The 14,113-nt window shown below is 43.3% G+C and overlaps 1 protein-coding gene across 1 annotated transcript in view; it reads left to right on the top strand.

The window, feature by feature from the left end:
• Positions 1,106-14,113, top strand: part of AMFR (autocrine motility factor receptor) — a 50,989-nt gene continuing 37,981 nt past the window's right edge. Inside the window, 2 exon segments of the mRNA XM_021097092.1 lie at positions 1,106-1,538; positions 11,682-11,774. Of these exon segments, the coding sequence (XP_020952751.1) occupies positions 1,272-1,538; positions 11,682-11,774 (360 nt within the window). The 5' untranslated portion in view covers positions 1,106-1,271.

Below are 14,113 nucleotides of genomic sequence, written 5' to 3' on the forward strand. Positions count from 1 at the left end.
TGTGCCACAGTCACAACTGTTGGACATTTTCATCACTTTAAAAAGAAAACCATGTTTAGCTTTTATGCCTCAGTTCCTTCATCTCCCCATCCCTAATTAATTTACTTTCTGTGTCTATGTGTGTTTTGGCCTATTCTGGACATTTCATATAAATGGAATCCACTATGTGGTCATTTGTGTGGCTGCTTTCACTTAGCATGTTTTCAAGGTTTATCTGTGTGGCAGCTGTACCAGCACTTCATTTTCATGGCTGAATAATATTATATGATAGGGATATCCTTTATTTATGCACTCATCACTTGCTGGACATTAAATGGGTTGTTTCTACTTTTGGGTATTAAGAATAATGTTGCTATTGCCATTTGTGTGCACGTTTTGTGCGGAGGAATGTTTTCATTTCTCTTGGGCATATACCTACCTAGGAATGGAGTTGCTAGGTCAAATGGTCACTCTTTTTAAACTTTTTGCGGAGCTGACAGACCACTTTCCAAAGTAGCTGCACCATCTTACATCCCTGCCTGGTGTATGAGAGCACATTTTTACATCCTGCTACCTCAGGTTCATTTTAGACTCTGCTAGAGGTTACTGGTAAACAGCAGAAACTTAGCTTTATTTGCGAGAAATTTAAGACAATTGATTTTCTTTCTATAGGGTCAGGGCTTCTATTCCCTAAGCACCATCATCTCTTTCAGCCACCTGGGAAGCTGCTAGACCCAGAGGTGGGGGCGGTCGAGAAACTAAGGGTCAAGTGGCCAGAGGCGAGTGGCCAGGGTCCCTGCGTCCAGCGGACCTGCGCCACGTGGCCAGGGCTAGACCTCCTGTCGGCGCCGTCAGGCCTGAGTGACGCTTGGGTTCGTCCGGGACCGGTGCCCTGTGCGTCCGCGAAAGAGGCCGAGCTGCGGTGTCGGAGGAGGCTAATGCTGGGTGCTGGGCCTCAGGGCCCGCGCCCAGGGCCTTCGCCAGCCAGGCGGCGGCGCGCCCGCTGGGGGCGGGGGAGTGAGGCCGCGCCCCCGCGACTGTCCCGCCCGCACCCGGCTGGGGGCGGCGGCCCGCCCCGAGCCAGCCGAGGCTCTTCCGCGCCGGCAGGGGCAGCAGCGGGAGCAGCGCGGGGCGGAGCGGCGCGAGCGGCCAGGAGCGGCCCGGCCCGGTCCGGCGCGGCGGCGGCAGCGGCAGCGATAGCGACGCCAGAGCCCGTGGGCACCGTTCGCGAGGCCGCCGGGGCCCGGCCGCACCGCGGGGAGGCCTGGGGGCTGGAGGCCGCCGCTGCCGCCATGCCGCTGCTGTTCCTCGAGCGCTTCCCGTGGCCCAGTCTCCGTACCTACACTGGCCTCAGCGGCCTGGCCCTGCTTGGCACCATCGTCAGCGCCTACCGCGCTCTCAGCCAGCCCGATGCCGGACCCGGGGCTGGGCCCGCGGAGGCGGAGCCGGTAACGGCCCCAGTGCAGCCAGACCCAGCCGCGCTCGTCCGGCCTAGCGTCGGAGGACCCCGGGCCCGCGACGTGGCCCAGTACCTGCTCTCGGACAGCCTTTTCGTGTGGGTGAGCGAGGCTGCCCCGCCCGCCGCGGAGGAGCGGGCCGGAGGGGGGCAGGGGCCGCCATGTCACCCATTATCTGTGGGGGGCGTGGCTGGTGCTAGCGTCCCCTCCCCCCGGACCCCAGAGTGCTAGGCCCGGGGGGGCGGGGCCCGCCGCCGACGAACTGAATGTGGGATTGCGGGGCTGGGGGCTTGGGAGGTGGCGGTACGGTCCTGAGTAGGGGCGGCCCCACGGGAGGGTCGACTTTGAACGCTGGGGAAGGCATTTGGGAACCGGGTTGGGGAGGCTCGGGGAGCGGGGCGCGAGGGGACGTGGACGGCCTGGGAGGGGGCGTAGGGGAGGGGGAGGTGCTGAGGGTGGGGAGTAGAAGTAGTGGCAGAGTTGGGGTTGCTGAGGGGCCGCGGGGAGGGAAACTAGCAGACCTCAAAAGCAGGTTCACCTGGGAGGCTGGATCCGAGTCTGTTACCCCTGCTGTTTTATTAAATTGTGGAGGAAAGGAAGTTGGAAGGCGTTTCCGACTCAGGCACAGAAATGTTGTTAGCGGGTTTTAAATTGAGAGAGGGCAGAAACAATTCAGATGTTGAGCATAGGAGAGTTGTAGGCATCTGGGTGTGTTTGGACGTTCTTGTTTGGGGAGAGGTCGTCTCCCACAACTTTTTTTTCTTTTTTTTGTTATTTAGTGTGTGATTGTCCTTTTTGAGTAGAACAAACACGCAAATACAAGCTGTGCTTCCTTTCCTGCTTCTTGTACCTGGTGATTCATGACACTTTCCTTTGATGTCTGAAGGCAGCGAAACATTTGGAGTCGAGAGGTAGCTCTTCGTTTTAACTGAGGATTTCTCCTTTTAGTGATGCACCTTAAAACAAGGTTTCTAGTTTTTCTGCCAGTGTAAGATAAGCAGCATTTAGGGCATAAATGGTTTCACTTACTAGAACAGATAATTTCAGGCGGGCGGATCAACAGTATTTTGGCTAAAGAACTCCTCTTCCACCTTGGCCTTGAGGGCCTCATAAAAACTCCACGGTGAACAGAAAAGTTCCAGGATTGAAATCTGTCGCTTGGATTTGCTGTGCTGCCTTAGGTCTTGAGTCTTGTCTCTTCTTGTAAATTCCCATTTGGGGTTGAGAGTCGGCTGTAAATGACTGAGATTAATATTCCAAATATACAGAATGATATACAACTCACTTTATTATAATTAATCCCACTGTGCTTCATCAGGAAGCAGTGGGATTTATGAACTCTGTGGGTGTGGATTAAGTTTCTTGGTCCTTCTGATGAAACGATAAGTAGAAGGCAGTGAAGGGTGAAGTTCCATTCCTCCACAGCTGGGTAAAGCTGAACCTTACAGTATGGAAGAAAGAACTCAACCCACATCTCTTGTTTAATTTCTACTAAATATAGATTAAAAAAAATTTTTTTTTTGCATTTCATTTGGCAGGTAAACAACTGAAAGTGATGTGAAGAGTGCTTTTGCTAAATGTTGAGATTATAATGTAGTCTCTTTTTTTTTAATTTTATGGCCACACCTGTGGGATATGGAAGTTCCCAGGCCAGAGATTGAATTAGCAGCAGCTGCAGCAATGTTGGATCTTTTAACCCACTGCACCTGGCTGGGGATCAAACCCGCACCTCTGCAGTGACCAGAGCTGCTGGAGTCAGATTCTTAACCCTCTCGGCCATGGTGGGAGTCCCATAATGTAGTCTTTGACAGTTGCATTTTTTTTTTTAAGTGTAAGCTATAAATAAGCCTCTGAGAAGGAACGATTATTTATATAACAACTACTAGTATTGTTTAATGACTTCCACCCCCTCCCAGGAGTTTCTTTTCATAAAACTCATGTTCAGATTCCAAGGTTAACACCTTTTCATAAAACATTACATAAAGCCTCTTGATTTTCTGTGAAAATTAGTACTTTTAAGAAACTTTCCTTTTCCTCCTACCTTGCCTCATGGGAGTTTGTAATTTCTTCCAATCTGTTGATGATTTTTTTCTTTCTCAGTTGATTTTGCTGTTTTTCTTCCATCTTTCCTCTGTGGTTTTCACATTTTGAGCCTGGCCTTCCTTGGTACTTCAGACTCTCCAAGTGTGCATTGTCAGTTCTCTTCATCACCCATTGCTTAGGCTTCTGCTTTAGTTGCCCACTAGAAGTCTCAATCTCCAAAGCTTTCCTCTGAGGACAGATAGCATTATTAAGTGACTGTATGGTGCAGTCTTTGTCAGAATGGATCCTTTTCGTACTCTGCCCAAGGAGACTCAGATTCAATTTTTTTAAAAACCAAGCAAGGCAAAACAAAAACTGATCTATCTGCCAGTTGGCAAAGCCTGCTAACTGTAATTTTGCACATTGGAATCTCTAAAACTTACCTTCGTAGAGCATAGTTTACATTTATGTGGATATTAATGTCACGCCTTCATTTTTATTAATGTTTTAGGTGATTTTAGGCACGTACTGGCTGAGAAACTGATTAGGGAGAGAATGGGGTGTGGGGCGAAGGTCAGATTATGTAAACCTTGCCTGCTCTGTGTTGGAGTGTGGATGTTATTTCACGGGCTGTAGGCTTTAAGTGGAGTGAAGAGGAGGAGGAGCTGTTATAATGGGATGATGGGTTTTTTTTCAGGGAACCACCTGTAGCAGCAGAGGGGGAGGATGGCATTGTGTAGAGGGGGAAGAGGCTGGGTGATGTAGGGACCTTCGACTCCTCCCCCCAAGGCGAGTTCTCCAGGTGCCTCTGGCGTGGGCATCGAGAACAGGTTAGAGAGAAGCTCCCAGGGTTTTTATACTAACAAATACCCAGATTTGACATGATCATTTGTTTCTTCATGTCTTTCTAGAACTTTCTAAAAAGTTTCATTCCAGATGAGGTTTAATTTTTTATTCATTTCTAGGCTTATTTTACATTGCTCAGATGTCATCTCCATTAAAGTACCTCTTGAGCCATTTTTGAATGGATCATTGTTTTGAATCATTCAGGTGTTTTTGGCTTTTCATCTTTATTCTTACTCATTAGTTTCATTACTTTTGCTTGTTTTTTTTAATGTTCTTTTTTTTTTTTTATGGACTTGCTTTTAAAATTGTGGGAGGAGGCCATGGCAAAATGAAGAAATAGAAATATGAAACAAGTCTTAAGGTTTTGATTTGATTATATGCAAATGAAATAGTTTAAATAGAAATGTCAAGGGAAAGCCACCAAAAGCCAAAAATGGATTAAAGTGAAGTAACCGTTGAAAGTAGGGATTGGCAAACTGCAGTGGCCAATAATGTTTTTACATTTTTTAAAGTTTTTTTGAAAGGAAGAGTATGTGACAGAGAGCATGTGGTCTGCTGAACCTAAAATACTTACCTTTTTTTTTTTTTTTTCCATCAGAGTCACATGGAAGTTGTCAGGCTAGGGGTCGAATCAGAGCTGCAGCTGCCAGCCTATACCACAGCCACAGCAATGTGGGATCTGAGCGGTATCTGCCACCTGCACCACAGTTCATGGCAACACTGGGTCCTTAGTCAACTGGGTGAGGCCAGGGATGGAACCCACACCCTCATGGATACTAGTTGGCTTCTTAACCCACTGAGCCACAATGGAAACTCCAAATATTTACTTTCTGGTAGTCCACTAGAAAAAAAGTTTGTCTTCTGCTTTAAAGAGCCCATCTTCACATAATTATATAATTTGAGAACTGCAAGTAATTAACTAGATTTGAGTCTTTATAAGATGAATATTCCAAAGAAGATTAAAGAAAAATGTTAGCTCCAGAGATGTTGGGGCAGCTGAAGAGAAAAGCTAAACTTGTAAATAATAGGTAGCTAAACAACTTAAAAATGTAGGAAAAATCTTCAAAGTGAGGGGAAAGGAGATTGCTGTTTGATTGCTTGCTAGATGTGTGCCTCGTGCTTTGTGTACATAGTCTCATTTATTTCCCTGATGTAGTGAAATGAGGAGCACAGTCATCAGTGTAGTGAGGAGGAGGGTGTATCTTTGTGTGGTTAGCATTGTATACTCATCACTGGGAGCCTGCAGAAGAGTAGCATTCCAGCTATCCTTTAAAGGGAGGCAGCTGATAAAAGGTGTGTGTGTTGGGGGGGGTGTAATTAGTGCTGGTGTTAAGTAGGACACTGAATAATATCCATATTGATCATATCCTTGGAAAAGGAACAGTTCCTGGTAGTTGAACCACATTTTGTCACAAGGTCATAAATAATGCCCCATTAGTGGCCAGCATTTTATTGGATCAGAAATACCTCCAGGGTCACACAGTGATAACTGTGGCTAGGCTAAGCCTTTTGTTATCGCCCTCTTCTCTTCCTTGCAGGCCAAGTTATGTCATAGCTTAGTTTCTGTTTTCTGGAGTAGAATAGGAGAACCATTCCAGGAGAGAAGGTTTCTTACGGGGCCTTTGAGTAACAGGATTTACTTTAAGCTTGATTAAGTAGGGTTCCTTGGGTCACTACTACGTGGCCTGTTCTGTTAAGGCTGCTCAGGGACAAGCAAAACTTGTTTTTATCTTATGTAGACAAGAGAAAATAAGGCATTTGGCGAAATATTTTTCTATGGTAGAAGTAGTGCATGTTCTCAGAGGCTAAGTTGTGACTCAGGCTACCCACTTTTGGTTTGTTACTCATCCATCTCCCATGTTATGATGAGAAATGTAGTGTGGAGCTTCAGAACTCGTCAGGTTAGTTTAAAAGATTCTAAACTTTACAAAAATTAATTGAAAAATCAATCATGCATGCTTATGTTATAAAAGTCAAAAGGTGCATAAGTGATAAACAATGACAAGTAATCTCCCTCTCGCTGCTACTACTTCTCGCCCCCTAAAGCGGCCGTTACCAGGTTCTCGTAGTCAGTGCTGGCATTAAGTAGAAGACTAAGACATCCCCAGATTGATCAAGTCCCTGACATAGTTCCTATCCTATACATATTATGCAAATGTATGTAGTGTGTATACATATTCTTTTTTGCACGGAAGGTTTTCGCACTGCCTTTTTTTTTTTTCTTCCCCCAGTGAACAAGTTATCTTGAAGGTTCTATATAACACTAGTAAATGTCAAACTGCTGAGTTAGTTTTTCTGGCTTCATTGTATTCCACTGAATGGCTGTTTTACAGTTTATTGAACTAGTCTCTAGGCTGGACATTTAATTGTTTTCCATTTTTCTGCTATTATAAACAGTGCTCTAGTGAACCCCTTATACTTAGATTTACTTACGTTTAAGTTTGGATTCTGCCCACAAGGAAATGCTAGTTGGCTGTGTTCAGCAGGTAAAATGAGGTTTATACTTTTACTGTGGTCTTCAAGGATAAAGTTCAGATTCGGCTTGCTGGAAGTGAGTCTCCTTTTGATTATTGGAGGTGAGGAGGTTCTGTCGATTTAAATATGAGTTGAAGTATTTCTGTAAGAATATCACTAGTGACTTAGTGGGATCTGATTTGGGACTTGCTTCTAAATGAGGAATGCCATGGAGTTCCCGCTGTGGCTCAACAGAAGCGATTCTGACTAGTATCCATGAGGGTGCACATTTGTTCCCCGGCCTCGCTCAGTGGGTTGGGCATCCGGCGTTGCCATGAGCTCTGGTGTAGGTCGCAGACATAGCTCAGATCCTGTGTTGCTACGGCTGTGGCTTAAGCTGGTAGCCGCAGCTCTCAGTAGCCTGGGAACTTCCCAATGCCGTGGGTGAGACCCTAAAGAGAAAAAGAAAGAAGGATGCCACAATTATGTTTCTTTCAGTATTTGCAGTTTTTCAAGCCTTTGTGGGTTTTAAAATTGAGAATTTACCATATCTTTATTGGAACTACAGTATATGTAAATTAAGACAGTTTTAGACTTACGTAAAATATGTAAAATTAAGACAGACTCAAATAGAATAGTTATCAATAATTATTGAGGTGTTTTTAAATACACTTTATTCATGATCCTAAAATGATTTTCGGTTGCTTCCAATCCTGAGCTTTCCCTTTCATAAAAAGTTCACAAAAGGTTCTTTTTACATAAAACCCCGCTGTAATATCAGTTTACTTTTTCGTGCAAAGAAGTAAAAAACTTAGCTGTGCTAATTTTTAAATCTTCCATTTAAATTAAAATAGAAAATGGGGAGTTCCCCTTGTGGCACAGCGGAAACCAATCCAACTAGTATCCATGAGGATGTGGGTTCCATCCCTGGCCTCGTTCAGTGGATTGGGAATCCAGCTGTGGTAGAGACTGCAGATGCAGCTCAGATCCCACGTTACTTTGGCTGTGGTGTAGGCTGGCAGTTGTAATTTCAGTTCAACCCCTAGCCTGGGAACTAGCATGTGCTGGAGTGTGGCCCTAAAAAGCAAAAAAAAGAAAAAAAGAAAGTGGTTATCTATGGGTGATGGGATTATGAAGGGGTTTTGCTTTTTTTTTTTTTTTTTTGGTAAATCAAAGGTACAAAATTTTTATACTTTTTTTTTTTTTTTTTTTTTTTTTTGGTCTTTCTGCTATTTCTTGGGCCGCTCCTGCAGCATATGGAGGTTCCCAGGCTAGGGGTTGAATCAGAGCTGTAGCTGCCGGCCTACGCCAGAGCCACAGCAACGCAGGATCCTTAGCCCACTGAGCAAGGCCAGGGATCGAACCCACAACCTCATGGTTCCTAGTCGGATTTGTTAACCATTGCGCCACGACAGGAACTTCTCTACCTTATTTTTGAACTTAAAAACATTAAAACAATTAACTGAGAAATTAATACTTTTGTAATCCAAGATATATGAGAATGCGGTTTAGATAAATGACTAAATGACCCTAAATTTGATTTCTCTTTTGTTGTACTCACAGCAGCTGGCGTGGTCTGTTAGATGCTTCCCATGTTCTGGGTCCTATAGATTCTAAAAGCTCTTTGAGTGTAGGGTGCAGATCGCACTCATTTCTCTTAACCTCCCACATGCCTTGAACAAATTGATACTAAATGCGTTGAATTGACTTATTTCATATGCCTATCTATACAAACAGGGAATCTTTTTTTTTTTTTTTTTTTTTCCTATTTTAGGCCCACACCTGTGGCATATGGAGGTTCCCAGGCTAGAGGTCCAGTTGGAGCTGTAGCCACCAGCCTATGCCACAGCCACTTCAGATCTGAGCTGCGTCTGCGACCTACACCACAGCTCACAGCAACGCCGGATCCTTAACCCACTGAGTGACACCAGGGATCGAACCCTCATCCTTAGGTCTCCTACTCGGGCTCATTAGCCACTGAGCCACGAAGGGAATTCCAAACAGGGAACATTTAAAAAAAATTGTGTTGTGGCGTTCCCATTGTGTCTCAGCAGGTTAAGAACTCTACTAGTATCTGTGAGGATAAGGGTTTGATCCCTGGCCTCACTCAGTGGGTTAAGGATCCAGTGTTGCTGTGAGTTGTGGCATAGGTTGCAGAGGAGGCTTGGATCTGGCATGGCTGTGGCTGTGGTATAGATTGGCAGCTGCAGTTCTGATTCAGCCCCTAGCCCAGGAACTTCCATACGCTGCAGGTGTGGCCATAAAAAGAAAAAAACAAAACAAAACTGTGTTGTAATTAGTCTGGGGATGTTTGGCTGATTTTAAAAATCCTGTTCAGCCGAGAGAAGTGGAATGAGGGATTGGGATTGTGGTTTTGTTTTATAACTTTTTTTCTTAACATGAGTGGGGTTCCTGTGGACTGGTTTAGAGTACAATGAAAATGAGCCTTTTAAACATCTGTTTCATCTTTAAAATTTAGTTTTCTGTACTGTTTATCGAAATGTTTTGAATAGGGCTGTCCCACAGGTAGTTATAGTTAGGGAAGTAGGATGTTTTAGGTAATTAACTTGGGTTTTTTCCTGGTTATTTGAAGGATTTAATCACCAGAAGAGTTTTGTTTTTCAGCAGAACTAATTTTTTTTTGAATTTTTTTTTTTTTTTTAAATAGGGCAGCACCTGCAGCATATGGAGGGTCTCAGGCTAGGGATCGAATTGTTGCTGCAGCTGTCCGTCTATGCCACAGCAACACCAGATCCGAGCTGGGGGCAATGCAGGATCCTTAACCTGCTGAGTGGGGCCAGATATCGAACCTGCATCCTCATGGATGCTAATCTGGTTTGTTACTGCTGAGCCACAATGGGAACTCCAGTAGAACTATTTACTGTTGTTTCATTTCTTTTAAAAATATATCACAGGAGTTCTCGTCAGTGGCTCAGTGGTTAAAAACCCAACTAGTATCCATGAGGACTTGGGTTTGATCCTGGCCTCGATCAGTGGGTTAAGGATCCCGTGTTGCCGTGAGCTGTGGTGTAGGCCACAGACACGGCTCGGATCTTGCATGGCTGTGGCTGAGGTATAGGTCAGCGGCTGTAGCTCTGATTCAGCGCCTAGCCTGAGAACCTCCATATGCTGTGGGTTCGACCCTGAAAAGACTACTACTACTAATAATAATTATTATTACTTCCTTGTTCCACTAACAAGATGGATATAACTAAACATAATTTAATCTTTTGTAATGAATCAGGGCTGCCATTCATTACCTGTAATACATCAGGGCTGCCAAAGGGCTGGATGGTGTGAAGTACTGAGGGGAACCTGAAGAGATCTTAGGGAGTTTGCTTCTTCTATTACTCTCTTCCATCATCTTCCTTTATTTACTTGTTTTAAAAATATCATTTGCTTCTTTTAAAAGTAGAAGGAAGAATGACCTGGGAAGAGGAATACAGCCTCCTTCCTGTAAACTTAGTGAATAAAAAAATTGAAGCCGCCTTTATGTTGTTGTTCATTTTTATTTGCTTTTAATAAAAGGCCTCTTTACCATCTTCATCAAGATCCTTTTGGCTTTTTTGGGTCGGGGTACTTTAAAAATCACTTGAGCATCAGTAATGTGATGTGCCACACTCATCTTTTGAGTCAGGGGCAGCCCATGTTTTCATTTTGTAAGCACTGGATTTGTTGTTTAGCTGCAAGGAGATTTTTTTTTTTTTTTTGGTCGCCTGGCCTATGGAAGTACCCTGGCCAGGGATCGAACCTGTGCCACAGCAGCAATCCCAGCCGCTGTAGTGACAATGCTGGATCAAAATTTGCTGCTCCATACAGGAACTCCTGAGATGCATTTCTTAATTACTAAGAAAAAGAAAGTTTCCCATTGCCTTGTGAAGAAGGCCCTGCTTTTGCATTGGCGTCTCATGGTTGCCTTTCAGTTCTCAGTCCCTCCTGTCAGTTTTCTTCCTCCTCCTCACTGCTTTCTTGAGTCCACTCCCCTCTAATACCTGAGAACCTTTTCTTTATGACGTTTATGGTTCAATACCAACTGTAGATATCTTTTGTCCCATTGCAGTACATTTGAAAAAAAAATATATTTTTTGGTTGTCAGTTCTTAATGGTTTTTTTTGTGACCATCCATCCTCCTCTCCACATCTCTTTTTTTTTTTTTTTTTTTTTCTTTTTTTTTTGAAAGGGCAAGGCCGGGCAGGATGTTTAGGTGCCGGACATTTACTGTTCATGATAACTTCATTTTCCAGAATAATTTTCTTCTAGACTATCAAAATCTTACTATAGGAAATGATGTACCTAGGTGCTACCTATGGTTTTTTTTTTTTTAAGGTGCATACAGTTTTATACATACAGTACAAAGTTTACACACAATTCAGTTGGACTGAAGGGAAGCTGGCCTGCTGGAGGGTACATGTTTGGACAAAGCTCTGAATTAACTGGTAGGCTGGTACCTCGCTTCCTCACTCCTCATCCTTATCTTACCACCAATAAAAGTGTCCTTTCATATATTTATCTTGTACTGGTAGAAAACTGGAATGGCTCAGTCATTAGAAACAGTGGCTGAGGAGTTCCCATCGTGGCGCAGTGGAAACAAATCCAACTAATATCCATGAGGATGCAGGTTCAATCCCTGGCCTCGATCAGTGGGTTAAGGATCTGGTGTTGCCGTGAGCTGTGGTGTAGGTGGCAGATGCGGCTCGGATCTGGCGTTGCTGTGCCCGTGACGTCGTAGGCCAGTGGCTACAGCTCCGATTTGACCCCTAGCCTGGGAACCTCCATATGCCATGAGTGCGGCCCCAAAAAGACAAAAAAAAAAAAAAAAGAAAGAAAGAAACAGTGGCTGAATTCCTAACATAAACTTTTTTTAGAGTTTCTTTTATTTTTCAACAGGAGGAAATAAACTTCCTTTCTTTGGTTTGTGTGCAGGTTCTGGTAAATACTGCTTGCTGCGTTTTGATGTTGGTGGCTAAGCTAATCCAGTGTATTGTGTTTGGCCCTCTTCGAGTGAGTGAAAGACAGGTAAGTCCAGACAGCAACGATGAATTCTTGCAAACAGATTTTTATTTGTACGAGTTTTGTTTGTTTGTTTTGGGCTATACCGGTGGCATATGGAAGTTCCCAGGCCAGGGATTGAAACTGCACCACAGTTGTAGCAATGCCAGATCCTTAACCTTCTATGCCACAAGGGAACTTCCTCTTGCAAACAGATTTTGTTTTTTAAAGTTTGGTATAATTTCACACTTAAAGAAAACTTGCGCAGGTACTGTGAGGAACTCTTGTATAGACTTTATTCAGATTCAGAGTTGTTAACACTTTTCTCCATTTGCTTTAACATTCACCTTTTACTTACATATACATGTTTTTTTCTGATCCATTTGAGAGTAAACTGTGACCATCATGCTCATTTACCCTCAAATAGTTCAGGATGTATTTTCTAAGAGCAAGGACATTTTCTTACATAACCATAGCACAATGATAAAAATCAGGAAATTCAGCATTGATAAAATACTTTATGTAATCTACAGTGTGTATTCAGTGAAGCTAAGTTGTCCCAATATTGTTCTTTGTAGCCATTTCCCTGTGATTTTATGAGGTAATTTTAAAAGACGCTCTGATTTGTTTTAGTTTGAATAATCATATATGGCATTCTTTAGAACGTGGGTTCATTTCCAAAGGAGTTTACTGAGAGATTTTAGTTTATCCCTTTGGAAAAGTGTATTAAGATTCATCATTCTACAAGCAGTGTTGAGATGAGATAGTCTGACATTTAAACATTCTCAGAATGTATATGTGAGGAAGACATGTTTGCTTGCTTTTTTTTTTTTTTTTTGTCTTTTTGCCATTTCTTGGGCCGCTCCTGTGGCATATGGAGGTCCCCAGACTAGGGGTCCAATTGGAGTATAGCCGCCTGCCTACGCCAGAGCCACAGCCACTCGGGATCCGAGCCGCGTCTGCAACCTACACCACAGCTCACGGCAACGCCGGATCCTTAACCCACTGAGCAAGGCCAGGGATCAAACCTGCAACCTCATGGTTCCTAGTTGGATTCGTTAACCACTGCGCCACGACGGGAACTCCAAGACATGCTTTCATTAAAGAATTATGCCACAAGCATACTGTGCAGATTGGCATTTCCCTGAGGATTTTAGTGGATAGAGTGTGGAATGGTGTTTCAAAGTAAGAATTCTGATTCAGCCTTTAAAACAATAACATACGAACAGAACTGTATTGTACTTTATTTATCTTATCCCAGTGATAAGACACAGGAACCTATTACATTAAAAGTACAACAGTGGCTTCACCCCTTGCCTATCTCAGATCTCTTGAAAATATAAGCTGAGAGTTTTAATCAAATCAGTTTAGAGTTGAAATGCAGTTACTATGTGGTTGCACCCTTGGATGCTGTTATGAGCAGAGCTGTCTTCCCAGAAATTTTTCATTAATGAGTATGGAGCACTTTCTCCAAAATATCAATTCCTGAGGTCGTATGGATGAGATCAGTAGAAAATAGAGGGTGGTTTTTTGTTTTTTGTTTTTGGTAAGTTACGGGTTTTTTGTGCTTCTTTTGTTTTCAAGGAAAACTTTTGACTTGTGGGTCAAGCCTGGCAAGACATCTAATTGCTGGTGGATTGATCTGGCCCCACTTGGCCTTATATACTACTTTCTTTTTCCTAAAATGTTATATTTCAGTTCTAAATTTACAGAAAATATAATCATGGAGTATTACAGAGGTTTTTAAAAATACCTGGAGGTAATCGTAATGGGTACATTTGTTATTCAACTCTACTTTCAGTTTTTTCAGTATATATCAGGTCTTTCATGTTGTTCCGTGATGATAATTTTTGACCAGTGTCACCCAGTAGCATTTATTAAGCACTGTTTTGAGTTAGAACTCTACAGAATTGACACGGGTTTGCTTAAAGTTCAAGAAATACAGTGATACTAGGGGCAAAGACATTGAGTATCTAAAATGGAACAATTATTAAACTGTTAAGGGGTGGTTTAGAACAAGGATTTTTTTTTTTTTTTTTAATGTGCTTAGTGCCCACTATGGCACTTGTCTAACCATTGTATGTATGTTAACTTAGTTCTCCCAGTGGTTATATAAGGTACATGATATTGTTACAAGACCCAACTTGGGAGTTCCCATTGTGACTTAATGGGTTATGAACCTGACTAATATCCATGAGGGTGTGTTTTTGATCCCTGGCCTCACTCAGTGGGTTAAAGATCAAGCGATTTGTGGCATAGGTTGAAAATGTGGCTCAGATCTTGCATTGCTGTGGTGTAGGCTGGCAGCTGTAGCTCAAAAAAAAAAAAAAGAAAAAAAAAAAGACCCATCTTGTAGATGGGGAAAC

The sequence above is a fragment of the Sus scrofa genome, chromosome 6, assembly GCF_000003025.6.
Source record: "Sus scrofa isolate TJ Tabasco breed Duroc chromosome 6, Sscrofa11.1, whole genome shotgun sequence".
Classification (NCBI taxonomy): Eukaryota; Metazoa; Chordata; class Mammalia; order Artiodactyla; family Suidae; genus Sus; species Sus scrofa.